Genomic DNA, 21,776 nt, shown 5'->3' with positions numbered 1-21,776 from the left:
CTACGAGGCCTGGATTAAATACGGAATAAATAACAAGCATCTGGGATTTATGGGGTTCTGGGTTCATCTGGATATTCTGGTGACTGTATAAATCAAACAATCTCAAGCCACCAAATGTTCCAAAAGAGAATTCTGTTCCTCTCCCTTAATTCAAAACCTGCCTGTTTCCTGCTGAACACTATACACACATCTACATTTTTATTAAAACGTTCTTTCGCTCCCCTCCCTCTCATTTCTCCACAAAATTGCCACTGGAGCAGCTCCCAATTGAAGTGCCAGCCAAATATTTAATATGTGAAATACAATCCACTACCAAGCACTTGATGCATGGGATTAAACTCTCGACATGACGTGAAACTCCACACATAGGATCTTTGAGTCTTGCTGCATTACATTTTCTTTAAAAATTGGTAAACAAGGGTTATTTGCAAATTACCCACCTGAATTTAATTTTAAATCCATTTAACTGCTTCCCAGACATGGCAAATTAGGTTAGACATCTTGAGCCAAAATGCTCGTATTTTAGCAATAGTCATATTTCAGCAAGTGTCCACAATGTTTAACCTTATGGGCCATGTCAAAAAGTTAATGGGAAAGGAGGCTGCCTGGCTGGAAAAGCCTGTCTCAGTAGGGGAGATTCTGCAATTTAAAAGCAGAATGTTCTGTTATCAAAACCATTCCATGGAGGGTGCATTCATCCAATTCACTCTGCCACATGAGGCCAGCGCGCACAGCTCAGCACATGGAGCACTCCACCCGGAGTGTGGCACCCAGCCAGGGATTTAAATTCCCCATATCTCTGTGCTTCCTAACTCCTGCTGAATTAGAAGAAGGTGTGCTGTGGGAGAGAGGATTCAGACCGGATTTCTGACCCACCGGGGAGGAGTGGAAATCTTGTGAGGGAGCATGTTTTTGAGGGATTTCCAGGTCAGAGAATTTGCTTCAATATCTAAACCTTTGACTTTTCTCAGAATTGTGAGGTTCTCTGGTGAACAGACACACACACACTTGCATGCATCCAGACACACATGTACACACATGCTCTCTGAGACAGTCAACTGCCTCGGAGTCATACCATCAAAATGTGCTCTAGCTCAACCACAAGGTGTGGGCTTGATGCGAGAATTTCTGTGCTTTGCAGGAGATCAGACTAGGAGATCATAATGGTCCCTTCTGGCCTTAAAATCTCTGATTCTTCTTCTTCCTGCATTACGTTCTTTAACACTTTGTGCAAAATGTCTAATTATTTCAATACTTCATGTGCCTCGTCATAGAATCATTAGAAATATAGGACTTGGATAGGTCATTTAGTCCAGTCCCCTGCACTGAGGCAGGACTGAGTATCATCTAGACCATCCCTGGTAGGTTTGTCTAACCTGTCCTGAAAAACCTCCAGTGACGGAGATGCCATAACCTCCCGAGGTAATTTGTTCCAGTGCTTAACTTCCATTACAGTTGAAAAGATTTTCCCCTAAGTCGCTGTTGCTGTTACTTCGTGTCCTGTCCTCAGTGGTTAAGGAGAACAATTTATCATTCACACTTTATAACAACATTTCATGTACTTGAAAACTGTTCTGTCCCCCCTTAGTCTCCTCTTCCCCAGACTAAATAAACCCATTGTTTTCAGTCTTTCCTCATTGGCCAGGCTTTCTAGACCTTTAATCATTTCCGCTGCTCTCCTCTAGACTTTCTCCAATTTGTCCACATCTTTCCCGAAGTGTGGTACCCAGAAGACTGCCCAGGCTTTTCATCGGGAATACAGCTGTTGTATAAATCGCTCACGCACAATAGGGCACCATGGGACAACCTGTCTTATTGACACTCATCAGAAAGTCCATTAAAAGCATGCATAGATGCATAATAGTATTTCTGTACTCCCTATCTCCCCTGGGAATTCTGCTTATGGGCAGCTCTCTTTCATTTCACACACCATCTGGATCTCCTTCGGGAACAGGTGCTTAATTTGGTAAAATATTTCAATGACTCTTACTCAAGAAATATGCCCAATTCCAGCTGCACATGGATAGCACAGGGCAGAGACTGCATATGTATGTGTTCGTCTGTGCTCTCGTGCACTTGCATTTCAGCACAGCCGTGCGTTTAGTGAGCTGCAGAGCAGAATGTGGAAGATTCATTTCTCTCTCTAAGAGCCTGATTCTCATTTGCACGGTGGCGCAGACTCTCTGATGCTGCGAGAGCAGTGTCAAGGAGCCTAAATGTAAATGACAAGCAGGCCCAAGTGTTTGAAAAACCTTACATGCCAGGCAGTGACCATTGTTAAAGGCAGGGCTAGGTGAACTGTACGTTAAGCTCATCTGAACCAGGACATAATAAGGGGTTCCCATTTCCTGAATGCAACACACCCCCCTTCACAGGAAGGAGTTAAATTTGGGCCCAAGACTCTTTGTCCAGGCCTAGGTAAAGGCAAGCAGGCCTCAAAACTTCAATAATTACTTAAAGGAATATAATTTTCAACTTGAGCCTTCCCATCTCTAAATATATGGGCTGTTGCTCTCTGATATAAGGGAGTTTAAATCACCGCTAGGCTGAAAATCAACAGCCATCTCTCATCCCCAGCAATTGCAGACTAACAGGAACGTAAATTCCACGTATAGGAGCTCAGCTATGCAGGCGCAGAGCTGCAGAGTAAAGCTTGATTTTCACAGCACCAACCTCAGCAAACACTTTGTCTGATTAAAGAGGTGAGAGAATAGGACCTGTGAATCATCAACTCAGCAGATGGAGGCTCATACAAGTGTTTTTCTGACAACAGCTTCATTTCCAGCAGACAAGCAAGGGGACGGGCTTCTCCGTTTACTAAAGGATGGACTCCGCGCCTCAGTGCCTTAACAGCTAAGGATTTACCTCCTGGACCCGATCATATCTGGGAACTGGAACTAGTCTGGTGAAAAGCATCACCTAAGATTGGCTGATGGGAGAGTTCAGCAGAATCCGATCTCTGTGTATGTTTGTCAGCACCCACTGAGCAAACATCAGGTTCTGAACATTCACAGCACAGAGCAGCCGTGGGGGGAGATAATTTGGGGAACAAAATCCCCAATAACCCACCAGCAGATGGACCACTTCACACTGAGAGAACATATGTTTGTAACATGATATTGTGGGAGAAAAGGGGAAACTCCGAATCCAGCGACCCAGTGCACATGGTACTTGTGTCTTTGAGCAATCGTCACCTTTGGTATTTTTAATAGTGCACAGGAGAAAAACTATTGCCAGGCTACAATGAGCTAGGAGCCAACAGGACTTACCCCCAGGCGTATTGAGGGAGAACAAGCTGCCTCCGTGGAAGCTGCTGGTCCCATCATGCGAGGAGACAATGCGAGAGCGGGAGAGTGGCAAGGAGTTTGATTTCTTCAGCCTCTGCTCACACAGGTGACCTGCAACAGAAGCACAGAGCTGGTGAAGACGGGCAGGCGGGCTCCAGCCAAGCCCAGAAAAAACACCCTTTGCTAAGGGGATCTGCCTTGCTAGCGAGGAGTCAGAATGACTCTGGCCCAGCAATGATCCCCATCCACCACAGGAGAGAGGCGCTGCTTAAGTTGGACCCTGAGGGTAGGATTTTCTGAAGTGCTCCGTTAGCCTAACTTTGCTTCCATTAAAGCCAATGGGAGCGTTAACAATGACTGCAATACTAACAACACCTAGCACTTATTTAGAACGCACCCTCAGTAGATCTGAAAGCACTTCACAGAGGAGGCCAGGATCATTATCCCCATTCTACAGATGGGGAAACTGAGGCACAGAAAGGTTACAGTGACTTGCTGACGGTCATCCAGCATGCGCCCGAGGTGAAGAGTTGGGAATAGAACCCCAGTCTCCCCATTCTGTGCCCTGGCCAGTGAGCACCCACAAAAATACCTTTGTTTTTAATAACAGTTCAGTGCTCAAGAAGGTGCCAGATGGACATCCAAGGTTCACCCACACACAGGGTTAACATGCTTCAGCCCTGCCCTGGTGGGACCACCTCTTGGAGCCAGGAGAGTTTTGTCTGCACGGTCCACACTCAGTATTGCTAGCAAGGGACAATGGAGCCTGAGTGAGACCACTGTCTCATTTCACAGTCCACCTACTGGTGACATTTATTCTAATACAGCACACTGCTCCTCCCATGGGTACCTGTTGCCAGTTGCTTCATGTCACTGCAGGACACAGATACCAGATCACAACATGCAGTAAAAAAATTCCCTGCTGCTATAAATTGGCAAAATTCCAGTGAAATCAAGAATTTGGCCCAATGTATCTAACTTCTATCACAACCATAGCCCAAAGCTAACCAGTTCTCTGGCAAGAGACTAAGAGCAACCATTTTTAAACAAATTTGTTTTAGCTAATTCCATTTCTCAAAGTACTGTGTTTAAAGTTCACTTTCCCTTCTCGGGCTATGTATTTTTCTTTCCCCTTTCTCAACTCTCGACAAACTTCAGGCTGGTTCCTTTCACAGAACCCAGAACAAATAAGCATATGAAACAAATCGACATACCCCAGAGCAATGTTAATAAAATATCCATCTGCGCCCACGCGTGTGACTGAGCAGAGAGAGAGCTGTGTTTACAGCACGGTGCAGGACAGTTATGGGGTACGAATGTTATACATATTGATCCAGCACCCCCACCCGAACAGTTAGCCCATGTAATTTAAATACAGACGTATCAGGGCTTCCCTTTGTCAGAGCAAAGAATGCTCCTATTACCCTATTTGTACTCATTTTTCATTGATATCTGAGCAGAACACAGCGCGTGCTTTGTGGCCTTGAAACATAACAGTGGATTTCTACAGTCACTTACGCGGACTCCAGTTCATGTATTACTATCAGGCATGTTGATTACAGCAGTGCCTAATGACCAACAAAGAGTAGGGCCAATTGTGTTAGGTGCTGTACAAAAACAGATCAGCCAACAGTCCTGCCTGGAACCGCCGACAATGGAAATAAAGCAGAGAGATGCAGGGTCGGGGAGGGGGAGACCAGAACAGCAGGGTGAACTATGGGATGGCTGCAGACAGCCTGGGGGTGCCCCAGCTGAGTTAGGTAAGTAGGAGGTGATCAGCTGAATGGGAAGGACAGGGAAGGGTCTGGGACGTCAAAAGGAAGAAGGGTGAGTGGGGCAGGCCTGGGGAGAGGCAGGTGTGGAGTGGAAGCGACACTGGGGGAGGGGAATGGGGAAGGCTGGAGCAAACAGCCAATCAACACAGGGCACAGCAGGTCCGACAGAGCTGTAGGAAGTCCCCTGAGTGGCTCTGGCTGCTTCTGCAGCTGCTCTGACCAGCTGCAGCCTCGCTCTGCACCTCAGGTGCTTCCTTTCGCATCAGGCTGCGAACTGGACTATCCAAAGCATCTTCCTTCTAACCCCGGGAAGGGCATCCAAGGAGGTACCGTTAGGCTTTTTATAGATGGATGTCCTTGATTCTTGGTCCACAGGAGTCCTCACAGAACCTCACTACAGCCACTGCAAAAACTGCAGTCTCTACTGGTGAAATGAAGTTCAGATTTAAGGAGTTGAGGCATCATGTATCTACAGAAAGAGATTTGCTTCCCCAAACACACACTCTGCTGCATTTTAAAGTCAATTTGCCCAGAGCTGAAGTAGACAGACATATTTCTTCTGATTTTGTAACAGCCTCTCATGAGCTTTGCTAAAGTTTTTCAGGTTTCAAAAGCACCACTGAAAAGTGAACGTCTCCTCCTGCTAAATCTTTTATCACTCCAGCTTGCTTCTCAGATGAAGTAAATGCAATTTGGAATTTGTGGATGTTGTTATGAGGAATGGAAATTACCAGATGAACTGATTGGCTGACAAGACTTGCACTGGATAGGCCCAAAACAATACCAAACGTTTTGGTAAGACAAGTTCAAGTTTGGGAGACTTGCTTTCTGAGTGAAATGTGCACTCCTAACTGGTTGCCACTGTAGAAAAGACACACTGTGGCCCTGCCAACATGGCCACAAGAAAATGTGCCCATTATAGAAAAGTTCTGTAGATTTTAAGAGCAAATGATAACTTTTCTACAGGTCTTTTGGACCTTGCTATGAATTTAATAGAAAATTATATCCCTGCTATAGAATTCTGCAGAATGGTTTAAAAACAAAAGTCAGCGGTAACCATAGAGTCATGTCTCTGTTACATTTTCTAGATTTTAGGGTGACTGCTGGGAGAACCCTATTAGTTTCATCACTGTTACATTTTATAGGACTTTTCCCATAAGGGACAGGATAACTGTTCCCATTAACTAACGATTTAGACACTGTTGGATTTTTACTATGGGTCTTTGCAGTATGTAAGTGACATTTTCTTTATTGCTACCACAGAAAATACATATCTTAAAAGAGCCAACAGCTGTCCGGAGTCCCTGGAGCTAGGGTGAGGGGCTTTCATTACCCGCAAGAGGCCCAAATACTCCCTGGCATTTGCTTGTATCACTGGCAAAGTTTGTTATTCCAATGTCTCTTCCTCCCACATACTAGCTCATATATCAAGTGAAGAAAAACTAGCCCTAGCACTGATCCATTTACTGTCTTGTCACCTCTCTGTGCTGCTGTAATTACATCCATATATAGGCTATCCCAACCTGTACAGGATGAAGCTATAAAGCTGTCTGCGGATTCACCTAACCTACAAATGCACTCTGTCCTTCAGATAAAAGCTCCATAAATGTGGAGAATTGGAGACATTTGGCTGCAGCACCTGAAATTGTTTGTCAGTGTTTAGGGCTGGATTCCCGTGGGCCCTGTACAAGTGTCTAGGGGTGGGCCCGAAGTGCATTCTCCTCCCCACACCCCTGAGCCTGGGCAGCAGAGGAACTGCACCCAGCTGGGGCCGCTCCAAAGAGATGGGATGAAGACAGGACCATGCCAGCTCCCCCAGCATGCAGAGAAGAGTGCACCCTGCATGCTTGCAAGAGATGGCAGAGCTGCTGATTCAAGGCATGCCTCCCCACAGCAAGCTGGGAAGGATTCTGGCACAACAAAGAGCCAAGTGTTAAAACTGCACAGCCCTTAAAATTTGAGCTGTGATGTCATCTGTGATGAGACCATCCACTTTACAGCTTGTAGGACTGTCTTCTGTAAACACAGGCAGTGACGTATTGTTGCAGTGTGTGATGAACTGTCAGAATACAGGATACCGGCGAGATGGACCATTGCTCTGACCCAGTATGGCTGTTCTTATGTCTTAGGACCTACAAAATATAGGTACTAAGGTGACTGGCACTATGCAAAATACAACAGCTAGATACAGCTTTTGAATTTAAAGACACTCTAGCAGTTATACATGCATACTTTTTTCATGTGTACAACTCCTGCAAATGCGTCATTAGCAGAAATAGCTCAAGCTGTTTAGGCATCTGAGAATATTAACACAGACAGTGAGAACATTAACATTATCCACCAGGGCATGTGCCCCGAAGCTCTCACAATGTTAAGGACAGCGTCAGTGCAACTCTGATCTAGAGTCTGCCTCTGCCAGCTCTGCTGAGAACACTGCTCCTGGGCTTACAGTAGTTCACACATTCTCCCACTGGAAACCTGCAACCCTACGGAGCTCATCTCTGAGAGATATGAACTTTGTTATTTAAAATTACCTTGTTGATCATTTCTAAAGCACCAAAAATCAGAAAAATATCATGCTATAAAGATGCCATTTAACTCCATTTACAGCTAATCCCTCCCAGCGCTTCAGTGTGAATGGCAATAGAAGGATTAGCCACTCTGAGTAGCAGAAGCTTCTTTTTCTGCAGCTCAGTTTAAAGGGTTATGGTCAATTTAAAAAAATCACTTTGATGGAGAATGTTATGAGTAACAGCCAAGATTACTAGAACTGAAGGAGATTTAAGACATCTTTTCCAGTTTGTTTACTGTGCATATGACAGCACTTCATGTTTAGTCAGAATTGCTGCTGCTCCCGGATGGTCAGTTTCCTTTTATTGTTTGTGTGGGTCTTTCACACGGCAACCAGGAGGAAGAGCATTTAAAAAAGCACAGGAAAATGAGGTTGCACAACCATGCAAATGGGCAATGGGACCCAGGGGGAGGGGCAGTATCTGAAATTGCTTTGAACTCGCTTTCTGAAACTGCCTAGATTTCAAACTGATGATGTAGAACGAAGCAGAAATGGGTGTAGCAGGCAAAGACTGGAATACAAATGCTCTTATTTGGCTATGTTTAGCCCCATTTCTGTCTCTCTCAACACCATCCAGTTTACAGAACAGGCCTGCTGTTCAACGCTTCAAGCCCCAGTGTTACGAGGGATTTGTAAAAACATACTAATATTATTTTGAAATCAAACAAACTTTTCCAGAGAAATCAGAGTGGCAGCTGTATTGATACAGTATGATGGGTGGGTTTTTGTTGTTGTTTTGCTAGCGTTTGTCCTTTGTTAATCAGTTTCCTTTGCTGGGTTTGCATTGAACTGTTCTCTGGGTTATGAATCTCAGACTCTCCTTCCTAGGAGCTTATCACACTCTTGCAGGCAAAGTATGAAAATGACAATTTAAGATACCATATAATGGAGCTAATCTTTCTTCTGAAGATAAGATTTTAAAACCTGGAGTCACTGCACATTTATAAGATGGTGAATTAAATATATATAAAAAGTACCTAATAAATTCTAGGAAGCATAATGTTCTTACAAGTTTGGTTTTCTTATATGTACAGCTTTGTGCATCTTGTCTGTTTCTCCCATGTTTCTGAGTTATTTTGCTAGCACCTAATTGAGTGTGGCTGTTTCCATATTGTCTGTTTCAAAGCTGCCTCAGCTTGTACATTTGTAAACAAGCAGGCAGAAAACTCAAACCAGAAGTAATGAGCTGTGCGTTTCCTCCTCTTTCTGTAGCCTGGTGTTATTACTTATTGTAGGCGGAGGGTAGGTACAGGATAATAGGAGACTGGCATTTCGAACCTGTTGATTTTTTTCAAGCAACTGAAAATTCTCTAAACAGCCCAAGCCCAGAGCTCTGCTGGGTCTCAAAAAAGCATTTTCTTTCCTCAGATGCACAGGAACAGGTAGGGTCAGATCCATTGCTCCAATGGCATCATGGGGGTGCTTTTCACTTTGCCATAATAAAACAATTTTGGGAATACTGTAAAGAGTTACCGCCATTTTTAGTGCAGAACCCTCTGGTGGCAGTGGGCACAGGCAGTTAACAATAAATAATAATAATATTATTATTCTGATCCAGCATAGCCTTGCTGTGACTCTCACAGACTTCCGAAGAAAGACGAGAGCAGTCTGCCCTTGGGTCCAGAGGCAGGTGCTGAGGGATGGCTGCCTGAGGCGTTATAAAAGAAGTGTTTAACGGAAGCTACAGAGGCACTTGCAGAAGCATTGAAATTAGACAAATTTCTAGCACCACCATCAAATTATCCCCAGCTCCCATTTCATGGCTGATGAACAAACACAACACAACTCAAAAATGCTGATAGTCGGCTAATGGAAACTCTGGGTTAGCCAGACACCCAATATGTCCCTCGGGTTGCAATGTCAGGATCCTCCCTTGTGTGTGAGGCTCCTAAGCTTTGCCAGCTTCCAAACAAGCTCATGAACACCACAAAGAGCTTAGATTCAGTCCTGAAGGCCAGTGGGGCAACACTTCTCATGGCTACTAGCACTGAGATCACATTTCAATAGACCTTTAACTAACACACTGCTGTGCCGAGCAATCGTATTGCTGGAAAAGGAGCATGGAACAGAAAGCTGGCCACTGCACTGGGCTCTGCTCCTGGCTGACCCACCTTGTGCAAATCTGATTTTTAGAGGTGCTTGTCACCTGTAAGTCCTATTGACCCTCACTCAACACCTCTAAAAACTCAGCACCTTAGTAGCCCAGCTGTACAGCGGGGACAGCATGATTTTCCTATCTTAGCACCTGCATAGCGCTTTCCAACTGTATCACATCAGCGTGCAAAGTATTATTGCATCCTGGGGCAGGTTAAAGCATCTCTGTTTTGGGAGGTGATCGCTATGTGAAAATGGAGGGGGGAAGGTAACAGACCAGCCACCAAAGAGATTCCCAGCCATGCCCCAGAATGGTGCTAGAACTGCAATGATGAAGATAACCAGCAGAGTTAAGTCTCTAATGAGCATGCTGAAATACACGAGAAATCTTGAGTTACTCACTTTCTGAAAGAAACGAATTTTCATCAGAAAACATGGCGAATCAGCCAAAATAACTGGGATTCTTACCAACATTGGCCAAACTCAGGTGAAGTCGGCCTTTCACAACAGCGTAGACTCCTATGGGCTTCACAGTGCCATGTCTGAGAACGTCCCCACTCATCACTGTTGTGTCCTGCTCGTATTCGGTTGTCATCACCTCCAGCTCATGATGGACCTGAACTGCTGTCCGACCCTGGCGAAGCAAGTGCTGTGGGGCAAGAGGAACATCTCCTGAAGCCAAAAAATGTGTGTAGCTGTTACTGTCAGGAGGCATTGTCCAAAGTGGTACATGCCCAGGAGAGACCATTGTTTTTATCTTGCAAATGGTTTGTTATGTCTATGCAATTCTTTGGGGGAGTTGAGAAAGGGGGTTCCAAACAAATGCTTTATCCAAAGCCAGCAGCCCCAGTGCTCAAGAGCCAAGTGTCTCAGTGAGCCGGTGTGTGCATGTGACACAGGAGAGATGGGAAAGGGGGTAGGTTTCATTTCCGATCTCCCATCAAGCAGTGAGATAAAAGGAAATCTGGTAAATTATGAACATTCTCATGACCACCTCCCCTTCCTCAAATCAGATCTTACCTTTTCCTGGCTTATGCAAGAGCCCTCAACAGTCTTTCCTGGGTTCCTACAAGTGTTACCCTTTGCTCTTGTAGATCATGCTGAGCTCCCGGGTTGCAAACATTAACCACATTTACAAACTTTTTGCTGTTACTATTTTTGTTTTGGTTTTAGGTTCCAAGAAACTCTTGTTTCACTTTTCCCCTCACTTGCCTAGCACATCCTCACTGAGAAGTGTACTGCACTCCCACAATACAGTGGGTAATGGCATGCTAACTACCCCACACCAGTTAAAGCACCTTTTTGCTTGTGTACATTTGTGACATCTTCGGGCTTTTGTGAAGCTCAAAGGAGCTTTTCTGGGAGGTTGTTGTTTTGAGATGGGACAAATCAGCTGGGAGGAAGAACTTAAGAGAAAAATGTGAATGGTAATTGAGAACTGTCTGAGAATAGCAGCCCAAAAATCATGGCCCGGCTGGGACTGGGGTCACGCCGGTGTGGCCAGCCGTGGGGGTTAACGGTTAAAGTCTGGCTAACGGTAAGCCTAATTCTTACCAGTTAACCTTTTACATCCCTAGTGCCAGTATTTAAAAAGGTAAACAAAATGACCCAGGTAATTATAGGCCTGTCACCTTGACATCAATCCTAGGCAAAATAATGGCTGATACAGGACTCAATAAAATATTAAAGGAGGGTAATATAAATAATGCCAATCAAAATAGTTTTATGGAAAACACATCTTGTCAAACTAATTGGATATCTTTTTTCTATGAGATTACCAGTTTGACTGATAAAGATAACAGTGTTGATGTTAGCCTTGGTACTACACAACATTTTGATTAAGAAACTAAAATTATACAAAATCAGCATGACACATATTAAAAACTGGCTAGCTGATAGATCTCAAAATGTAACTGTAACTGGGGAATCATCATCAAGAATGTGTTTTTCGTTGGGTCCCTCAAGGATCAGTTTTTGTCCCTTGGTATTTAACATTTATATCAATGGCTTGAAATAAAACAAAATCATCACTAATAAAGTTTGCAGATGATACAAAGATTGGAACAGTGGTAAACAATAAAGGGGACAGATCAATGATGTGGATTGCTTAGTATGCTGGGCACAAGTAAACAATATGCATTTCAGTGTGGGCAAATGCAAAGTCCTATATCTTGGAACAAAGAACATAGGCCATATTTATAGAATGGGAGGACTCTATCTGGGAAGAGTGATACTGAAAAGTACTTGGGGTCACAATGGATCATCAGCTGAACATGAGCTAACAATAGGACATTGTGGCTAATGCAGTGTTTGGCTGTAAACAGGATAATATCGAGTAGGGAGTAGTGAAGTTATATTATCTCTATATATGGCATTGGTGCAACCAGTACTGGAATATTGTGTCCAGTTCTGATGTGCACAATTCAAGAAAGGTGTTGAAAAGTTGGAGAGGGTTCAGAGAACGGTCGTGAGAATGACAAAGAATTGGAAAACATGCTTTATAGTGGAAGACTCAAAGAGCTCAAGCTATTTAGCTTGTCAAAAGAAGGGTAAGAGGAGAGTTGATCACAGTGTATGTCTAGATGAGGTACAAATATGTGCTAATGGAGAGCTCTTCAATCTAGCAGAAAAGGTGTAACACTTTCCAATGCCTAGAAGTTGAAGCTAGACGAATTCAGACCCTAAATAAGGTGCATTCTTTTCACAGTGAGGATAATTAATCATTGGAACAACTTACCCTGGGTTGTGGTAGATTCTCCAGCAATGAAAATCTTTAAATCGAGATTGGCTGTTTTTCTATAAGAGCTTCTCTAGTTCAGATAGGATTTAACTCAGGGCAGGTCTCTGGCCTGTGCTATCCAGGAGGTCAGACTAGATGGTCACAATGGTCCCTTCTGGCCTGAGAATCTCTGACTCAGGCAAGAATCAGAGAAACTTCCATATGAGACATAAATTGCTGTACAATTAAACCTGATAATGAAACCCCTCATTCCCACCACACACACAAAGGAGTCATATTTTCTGGCTGTAGCACAACTGTTGCCTACTTAACATAGTGTAATAGTAAAAAGAAGCTCTAGAAATGGAGACAATTGTTCTGTCCATTTGGACAGAAGGCCATTAGCACTGGTCACTGCATTCAGGAGTGAGGGGAGGGAAGTGGCACCTGATGGACTGGATGCTTTAGGTGATTCAGAGCAGGATATGAACCTTTCACCACTAGGTCACTGCGCTGAATCCAGACAGCTTAGCAGTGAATAGAAATTCCCACTCCCCCAGGGCTGTTTGGTGGCCTGTTTGCAGGGAATTAGGGGGTCTCAGACCATTTCCCAGGGGACAAGGGTCTACACCACAAACCCTTTCCTGCCATTTGGCACTGGTTTTCCCCCTTTGTTGGCAACCTCCGTGGAGAAGCAGAGGAGTCAAGGGGCACAGAGACTGGCCCAACCTTGCAGTGCAGGCTGTGGTTCTCCAGAACAAGAATAAGGCACCCTGGCGGGGCCAAAGTAACACGTGCTGCTGCTGCCAGAGTGAGCCTGTCCTGCGAATCAGCGGAGAATGTTCATTTGCTAGTTCTGCCCATGCAGGCCCTCGAGCAGCACCAGGAACCTCACAGCGCTACCTTTCTTCTGAACATTTTACACACTATGACAAATTGTTCAAATTTTAACACCAAAGAAATTCATGCACATTTGTAAGAAACTCCCTGAACTTACCCTATCCAGTAGCCATCCCTGCCAGCTACGGCATCGTTCCTATTTTAATATTTATTTCTAGAGCAACAAAGCCTAGTGCTGTACAAACCCAACCAAAGAAGGTTCCTTCGCCAGAGTTCTTGTACTTTGTAAGTAGAGATTCTGGCCTTTTCTTCTCCACTAGCAGCAGCTATGGATTTAGTCTGGGAAAAGTTTCATACCTTCAGCTTAACTGCAGCAGATCCAATGAGGAGCAAAGAATCTCCATCCCAAATATCAATCTGTAGGTTATGGTCAGCTATATAACGTATAAACCAGCGTTGTTCTCCTGGCTTCAGAAAACCAGGATCCACCATATACTTTAGCTGCAACCCTGGAGATTCTGCAGGAAAAAGAATGTATTCCTGACAAAGTAAATTAATCCTCCATGGCTTCTCAGGAGACTCATTGCTATCGAAGGGACCCCTGTGACTCCCAGTACCACTGTCTCTGAGAACCTCACACTCTTTACTGTATTTATCCCCACGACACCCTTGTGAGGCAGGGCAGGGCAGGGCTATTATCCCCATTTTATAGATGGGGAACTGAGGCACAGAGTGACTGTGCCCAAGGTCACACAGGAAGTCCATGGCAGAGCAGGAATTGAACCTATGTCTGCCAAGTCACATGAGCACCCTCGCCACTGGACCAGCTTTCCTCTTTATAGCAGTAATTTCATTCTCATAATGGATGAAACCATTTATGAACTCCCTGAATCAGTCACTTTTAAGTTCATTTTGGGATTGACATCCACCCACAAAAAATTAAATTAATGTGGATTTTCCTTATTAATTTTCATTAACTATTCCACATGGGGAAGGAACTTTACAAACTAAAAATGCTCTGTAGGAGGTGGGAGATTAGTTTTGCATCTCTTGGGACAAGAATTTAATAAGACATTAAAAAAACCATTTTGCTAAGAGAATCTGATTGCATTACTACAGGTTGGTTGCTTAGATGTGCTGTCTCTCTCTGTACATCTGCTTAGCTATCGCTGGAGTCAGCAGTCTACATTTCTGAATCGTGTCACTGACACTTATTGATGTTTTGCCTTATGGCTTGACATTTTGCACACTTTTAATTATATGGTGTATAAACTAATGGAAACTTGATATTATAGCAGATACTAGTCCATTACCTTGACTTGGAGCTAAGCCTAAACCTGATTGACAAAAATCCCATTTGAACTATTCAAAAATGTAATTTAACTCTCCCAGTGGATTTTCCTCTTACCATAACACACTAGCCTAGCAAGAAAGAAACAATTTTGCTGATAAACTGCAAGAAAGGCTTAAAGCATTGACACGTTTCAGGTCTCATTTTTAAACCCGAGGGCAAGGCCCAGGTGATTGGAAGAATTTAGCCCCCAAAGACTAGAGCTAGGCGGCTTGTGGTCCATCTGATCCAGTCTCCCATCTGCAACAGGCAGACACTTCAGACGAAGGTACAAGAAACCCCATAGTAAGGAACTGAAAAATGATCAGGCCATAGGGAGGTTTTGTTTCTAGACTCAATCAGTTAGCATGGAGATTTATATCACTTATAAATCTGTATCCTCTCTGCTGTAATTCTGGTTTTCCATATACTTGTCTAGTCTAGTTTTGAATCCGATTAAACTCTTGGATTAAATGATTTATTGTGGCAATGAGTTCCAGAAGTTAGTTACACATGGCATATGAAAAGGTTTCCTTGTATCTGTTTTAAATTTGCTGTCTTTTAATTTCATTGAGTAGCGCCTTGACCCAGGATGATGACAAAGGGTAAATCAGAATGTCTTATGTACCATCTCTACCCTGTTCATTATTTCATATAGCTCTGCTATGTCTCCCTTCAAACTTCATAGACCCTGGAGTATTTGGACATCTCATATAACTCCCAGACAATTGGCTAGAGCCTCCAGGACTTCCTCAGAGGACATACCATCTGGCAGGTGCTGTAATATCCCTCCTTTTTTCAAACACCCTTCCACCACTAGAGCTTACCACTCTTAAGGGTTCCATCTTTGTTGATCTGGAATAAGATATGGGAAGATGCAGCTGAACTGGCTGTCCCAGATTGGTCCATCTTCACCAGCTGCAATCGTGGTGTTGTGACCGGTGGGAAACGGTAAAACTGGAAGGTGAAATACATAGTCTTTGGCCACGTTGTCCCCATGCCATCCTGTGGAATCCTTGACCAAAAAAAAATCTCTGGATTATCTCCTCTTGTTACAGACCCAGCAATTTGTATGTGCTTTGCAAGTGCTTGTGAACCATTTGAGAAGCAGAAGAACTGGAGAAGATCCATGATATTAACTGTATTCAAACTGGTTTGGGAGGCTTCCTTTGAAGCATCATGACAGGAAGGATAAGGGTTTTTTTTGCTTTCAGTGAACTCATAGTACCTGTGACTTCTGCTCTTTGGTACAGAGTTCCCAGCTTCAAGACCAGGTGGGAATGGTATTTTACTTTCAGAATTACAGTGCACTGTAGTCTGGTAAATACACAAATGGTGCATAATCAAGATAAAACCACCATCACAGAAAAGCCTTTCCAAGTGAAGCTTTCCTGTCTGTAAATAAGGAGTTACTCAGTAATTAGTTTTACATTACAATCTGGCTAATGTGAACAAAAAAATTAATTTGGAACTGGCTCAATGCATAAAACATCTAAAATGGAACAGTCATTGTCTCACAGGCACTTCTGGTGCTTTTGTTACCATGGCAGTTGCTCAGACATGCCTCAGCCAAGCAAGGTGAAAGTCCTAAGGAAGGGACATGGGAGATGGATACAAGGACCTCTCAGAACCATCAAGCCAAAGAGCAGCACGCAGATCAGAATGGAAATTGATGCTACTGCAAGAAGAGACGTGAATCCAACCTGAAAATGGGGCAGTGGGATTTCAGGGCATTACCTGGTGAAGGCAAGGAACTGCAAAATGATTTCATTGCTTTGCAAGAAGTCAGCTTCTTCCCTTTGAGGGTTGAAATTCACAGGGTCTGTGGGGTCTACAACTTCTGCTGGCTCCTTGTTGCAATCCAGGATTTCTGGAAAGCCAGCGGCATGCAAGCGAGACAGAGCGGCCCGAGTGAGGACAGAGCTAGAGCTGAAAGAGAAATGGCTTTGAGTTTCCTGGGACCCAGACGCCATTGGAATCCTGACCCTTTCTGCCAGGTCCCTCCTGCTATCCCAGCATCCTCCAGACGGGGTTCTGTGCGAGGCAGAAGCATTTAGGGACATTTTCAGTAGGAGGCAGGATGACGTGTGCGGGACCGTTGAACATCACTGAACTCCCCCCCCCCATGTGCTTGCATCGCTCAGGCAGCAATTCCCATGTTCCCATTCCAGCTACCATTAGCCCTGCCTTAGAGCCTCACCTTCCAGTCTGTGTTCCCATGGCAACGATAGGCGCATGCACAGGCGTGAACGGCAGCTCCTGCAGCTGGTCACTTGCAGAGGAATCCAGGAGCAAGGAGCTGGGGCTGAGGTCAGCCTCCAAGTGAGTTATGCCACCGCTGCTGCCTCCACCTGGGAGCTCCTGCTGACAAACAAGGGCGGCCCCATGAAACGGACCATCCCCAGCTGGGTGGGGATAGACTGCGGCGAGGGGTAGGGCTCTGCAGGGCGCATTGAAGGAGCTGCCCAGCCCAGGCTGCTGCGCTCACACAAACTGCTCCTTGTCTCCCTCGCAGGGCAGTACGGGGGTAACAGATGCAATTCCCCCTCTGTTCTCAGCAGAAGTGTTGTCATCACAGCCCTGCTCAGCTGAGCAGAAGATGAGCATCACCTTTCCTATCTCATATATGTTCTACTGCACAGATCACCAGGCAGGGCACAAGCAGAACCCAGGAGTCCTCATTCCCACCACAGCCTCTCCATAAAGGAAAGTGCTCCTGAGCAGGCAGAGTTCATGCATTCTCACATACCTGGCTTGTCTACATTTTGAAGTCAGATTTCCCACATACACACCCCACATTTATTTTTGGCTGCAATGACCATAGGAATGATTGAACCTGGCCTAGCATGGACTGTATAGCTCTGTGGGAAGGGACTCACTCCATACACACCCAGGTAGGACTATCCCTCTCTGCAAGGGCCAGCCAATGCAGGGGCCACCACATAAACCCAACTAGGAACCCTTACTGCACGTTCACGTCGGCGCATCCCACGGGAGCGGGGGACTGGAGAGCCGGTTTGCTGTTGCAACGGGGGTTTGGACGAGTGGCTTACAGGAGGAGAACGGGGTGATGCAGACAACTGGGATATTGACAACTGAAAAGAAAATTATTATAATTAAGATGATGATATTAACTCTACTAATGAGGCTGCTGAAGGAGGAACTGCCAAGGACTGTGGAAAATCTTGATGGATTAGGAGGGCCAGAAACTCCAAAATATGTTGGCAGTTTATTTCAAATGGTCTGTGCAAATTTAAATGGTCAGGAATGACCAAACTGAGCTACCCCTCTGCCGTTCAGATACGCAGCCCAGCTCGGACACTTAGGGTTCCAGACACGCCTGAACTACGTTTTCTAATTCAGCTGTTGATGCTGCAGTGTGCTGTATGTTATTTTGCAGAGAAACCCACAAACGTTTGACAAGATCAAACAGTCTAATAACGCATGCTCATGAAGTATTAAATTTCATCAAAAATATTACTGTGTAACGATCTCTGTAACAAGAAGGAAAAACAACAAATTGAAAGCCTATGTTTGTATGTGGCCTTAAATCCTGAGAACTATCCCTGCAAAAATTATACGTCATTGTCAATACACCTCCACTGTGCTATAGAACAAAGCCTGCAAATCTGGTCTGCTGCAAATGACTCCCTTATAAAATAAAAAGTCCAAGGCCTGAGAATAGCTCAGAGATTTCTACCCAGCAAAACATATGTAGATTCTGGTTTGCTGCTTCTGGGGATATGGATTATAGCAGGAAATTGTTGTAGTTTGGCCACAAAGACCTTAGAAAGTGATACCCAGTGGGATATCGGCATAACTCAGTGAACTGGATCGCACTATATGAAAATAGCTATTTTCAAGGAAATGCTGCTGTGTGCGCTAAACTTCTCCTTCTAGTTTATACACTAATCATGTTTGTGTGTGGACATTTCACACTTTACTACCAAATTAGACAGGTTCTCTACAACAGTATTTTTCAGGGCCTTATTGATGGGGAAAAAATCAACCTGAAACAAACAAACTAATAAACAAACAAACCCATAGAAGAATTATTTTTATTAGTCTTATAACTTAATGGTAATTGAGAATAAGGTAAATATATGATCAAAGAGAGATGAGCAGCCAAACCGGCTATTTCAAAGCCTGCCTTTCATGCAGTATTATGTACAAATATGATTTATGAAATATTGACTTTTCATCTAATGATCTTCAAGGGTAGATTACAGTAGCCTAAACCTTGGTCATCTCTCACTGAAGACAGCTATAAATGTCTCCTCTCTGCCTTCTCCTGGGCTACACAAATGACCACTGCTGACGTCCTCTCCTGGCACTCTAACCAAGTCACCCCTCCTGAGCCCCCTGCTTTGCTTCCTGTCTCTTCTCTGTCAGATTCAAACTCCTTTATTGATCAGTAGTGACTGGGCCACGCTTCTCCGTGGTGTCACTCCATTAACTAACTAGAATTACACCAGAGAGAAACTGCCCCTTTAGAATCTTCACATTTAACCTGTTATTGATTTGAAAACATAAACTTAAAACCAAAAATCTGCTGCAACATTTCCCTTTCTGGCCCCTTTCCAAGGGAGAAAGACTCATCAAACTAAAATAATTGATGCTTAAATCTAAAGTCCCAGTAAGGCAACTGCAGAGGGCACATGTTGCACCATCAGGCACTTACCCCAGGTCCTTGAGGATAGTCTTGAGTGGAAATCAGCATCTGGGGTGAAGATGGTGCACCTACCGGGAAGCAGAGACAAGAGAGGGTGCAGTGAGCCTGCAGAACAGCCAGAGATCTAGCTGTCGGATTGATCAAATGCCAAATTTTGTTTCCATTAAAGCCAATTTAAGTTTTCCTACATTCCAAGGCCGGAAGGGACCACTGTGATCATCTAGTCTGAGCTCCTGTATCAGACAGGTCAGAGAACGTCTCTCACAGAATTTCTAGAGCAAATCTTTTAGAAAACCATCCAATCTTGATTTACAAATATTCAGTGATGCAGAATCCACCATGACCCTTGGTAAATTGTCTCAGTGGCTAATTACATTCACTTTTAAAAATGTACACCTTACTTCCAGTCTGAATTTGTCTAGCTCCAACTTCCAGCCACTAGATTGTGTTGTATCTTTCTCTGCTAGATTGAAGAGTCCATTATTAAATATTTGTTCTCCATGTAGGTACTTACAGATCAAGTGATCCCTCAACTTCCCTTTGTTACACTACATAGATTGAGCTCTTTGAGTCTGTCACTACAAGGCACATTTTCTAATTCTTTAAACATTCTTGTGGCTCTTCTCTGGACCTTCACCAATTTATCAACATCCTTCTTGAACTGTGGGCATCAGAACTGGATGCAGGATTCCAGCAAGGAATGCACCAGTGCCAAACATGGAGGTAAAATAACTTCTCTCCTACTATTCGAGATTTCCCTGTTTCTGCATCCCAGTATCACATTAGCTTTTTTGGACACAGCATCACACTGGGAGCACAAGTTTAGTTGATTATCCTCCATGACCTCAAATCTTTTTCAGTCACTGATTCCTGGGATAGAGTCCTGCACCCTATAAGTGTGACCAACATTCTTTGTTCCTAGATGCATATATTTACATTGAACCATATAAATATGCATATTGTTTGCTTGCATCTGTTTACCAAGTGATCCAGATCTCTCTGAACCAGTGAACTGACCTCTTCATTATTTACCACTCCCCCACTTTTTGTGTCATCTGCAAACTGTATCAGTGATGATTTTATGATTTCTTCCAGGTCATTCATAAAAATATTAAATAGCGTAGGGCCAAGAATCAGTCTCTGGGGGACCTTGCTGGAAACATACCCATTGGACGATGATTCCCCATTTACAATTACAATTTTGAGACCAACCAGTTAGCCAGTTTTTAATCTATTTAATGTGCTCTTTTCAAACTCTTGGATGCAAGTTATCTGGACCTGCTGATTTTAAAATGTCGAACATTAGCAGCTTCTGTTTTAACATCCTTCAGAGCCTCGAGTGGAATGGAAAGAGTGCTATTATCACTATGTGATGAGACTATATCATCTGTTTTTCCTCCAAATACAGGACAGAAATATTTATTGAACACTTCTGCCTTTTCTGCATTATTATTGACAATTCTACCATTTCCATCTAGTTATGGACCAATACCATTTTCAGGTTTCCTTCTGTCCTAATATATTTTTAAAAATCCTTCTTATTGGCCATAGAGTTCTCCTTGTGTACCTTGGCTTCCCTTATCAATTGTCTATAATTCCTAATTTCTGATTTACATTCATTACTATCTACTTCCCATTCTTATATATTATTTTTTGTAGCTGCCTTCACTTTCTCTGTAAACCAGGGCAGTTTTTTTAACCAGCATGGCCTTCTTCCTCAGTTGTGGGATTGTGGCTTTTTGTGCATCTAGTAAGTTGTTCTTAAATGATTCCTAATTATCATTCAAATTTTTCTGATTAAATTCTTCCTCCAAGCCGATCTGGTGAAGGCACTTAACTATGGGGATGTGAGATGCTGTATTTCAGCCATTTGGTTGACTTACTTTTGCAATAGGATTGTCACCTGGAAAAAAAAATGTGTAGCAGTTCTCCAGATTCACAGGGTTGTTTTTTTTTTTAAGGGAATTAGGCTAAATCTGCCATTTAGTACTTTCCTGTTGTAAAACATAGATCGTCTATCGCTAGACAGTACTGCATTTTCCCTTGAAGACATGTGGTACTGGCTAAGTGGATTGCTTAATGAGACGTGAACGTTTTGGGATACTTAAGGTTTTCATGGCTCTTCTATTATTTCTTGTCACTATTTCATCTGTTTGTACATTCATTGCCTGGGTTTTGTTGTGTTTATCTTTGGCTGATCTACTTCTTCTCTGGCACTAGATGAACTTGCTCTTCTACTAAGCGAGAAATCCTTTCGCACAGACTCCAAGCACAGATGTTTTGTGGCAATGCTGAGACGTAGTTTTGCTTTCTCTAATTCACACAGTCCAGATATTTAATTGGGAACATTTCCCAAGGAAACTAGTGAGTTTCCCTTAGGCCTAAATTACTGTGTTCTTTCGATTACAATGGATTTGGCCATTAAAGAGGGTCATTATTAGAATGCACAAGGCTCAGTAGTTGTCAGCACAGGAAAGGCGCAGAAGA

The 21,776-nt window shown here is 43.7% G+C and overlaps 1 protein-coding gene across 4 annotated transcripts in view; it reads right to left on the bottom strand.

The window, feature by feature from the left end:
- NPHP4 (nephrocystin 4) overlaps positions 1 to 21,776 on the bottom strand; it is a 100,933-nt gene that overhangs the window by 15,138 nt on the left and 64,019 nt on the right. For 3 of the 4 annotated variants that reach the window (XM_044996241.1, XM_044996238.1, XM_044996239.1), the window contains exons 13-20: positions 19,299 to 19,357; positions 17,584 to 17,712; positions 16,818 to 16,981; positions 16,355 to 16,546; positions 15,445 to 15,632; positions 13,645 to 13,805; positions 10,197 to 10,377; positions 3,270 to 3,398 (exon numbers count right to left, since the gene is read on the bottom strand). In XM_044996241.1, coding sequence (XP_044852176.1) covers positions 3,270 to 3,398; positions 10,197 to 10,377; positions 13,645 to 13,805; positions 15,445 to 15,632; positions 16,355 to 16,546; positions 16,818 to 16,981; positions 17,584 to 17,712; positions 19,299 to 19,357 — 1,203 coding nt within the window. The remainder of the gene's footprint in view (positions 1 to 3,269; positions 3,399 to 10,196; positions 10,378 to 13,644; positions 13,806 to 15,444; positions 15,633 to 16,354; positions 16,547 to 16,817; positions 16,982 to 17,583; positions 17,713 to 19,298; positions 19,358 to 21,776) is intronic. The other variant, XM_044996240.1, reaches the window with a different exon arrangement.

Source organism: Mauremys mutica, chromosome 21, assembly GCF_020497125.1.
Source record: "Mauremys mutica isolate MM-2020 ecotype Southern chromosome 21, ASM2049712v1, whole genome shotgun sequence".
Lineage (NCBI taxonomy): Eukaryota > Metazoa > Chordata > Testudines > Geoemydidae > Mauremys > Mauremys mutica.
The sequence above is the reverse complement of the archived record's forward strand: the minus strand, read 5'-3'. Positions and strand labels throughout refer to the sequence as shown.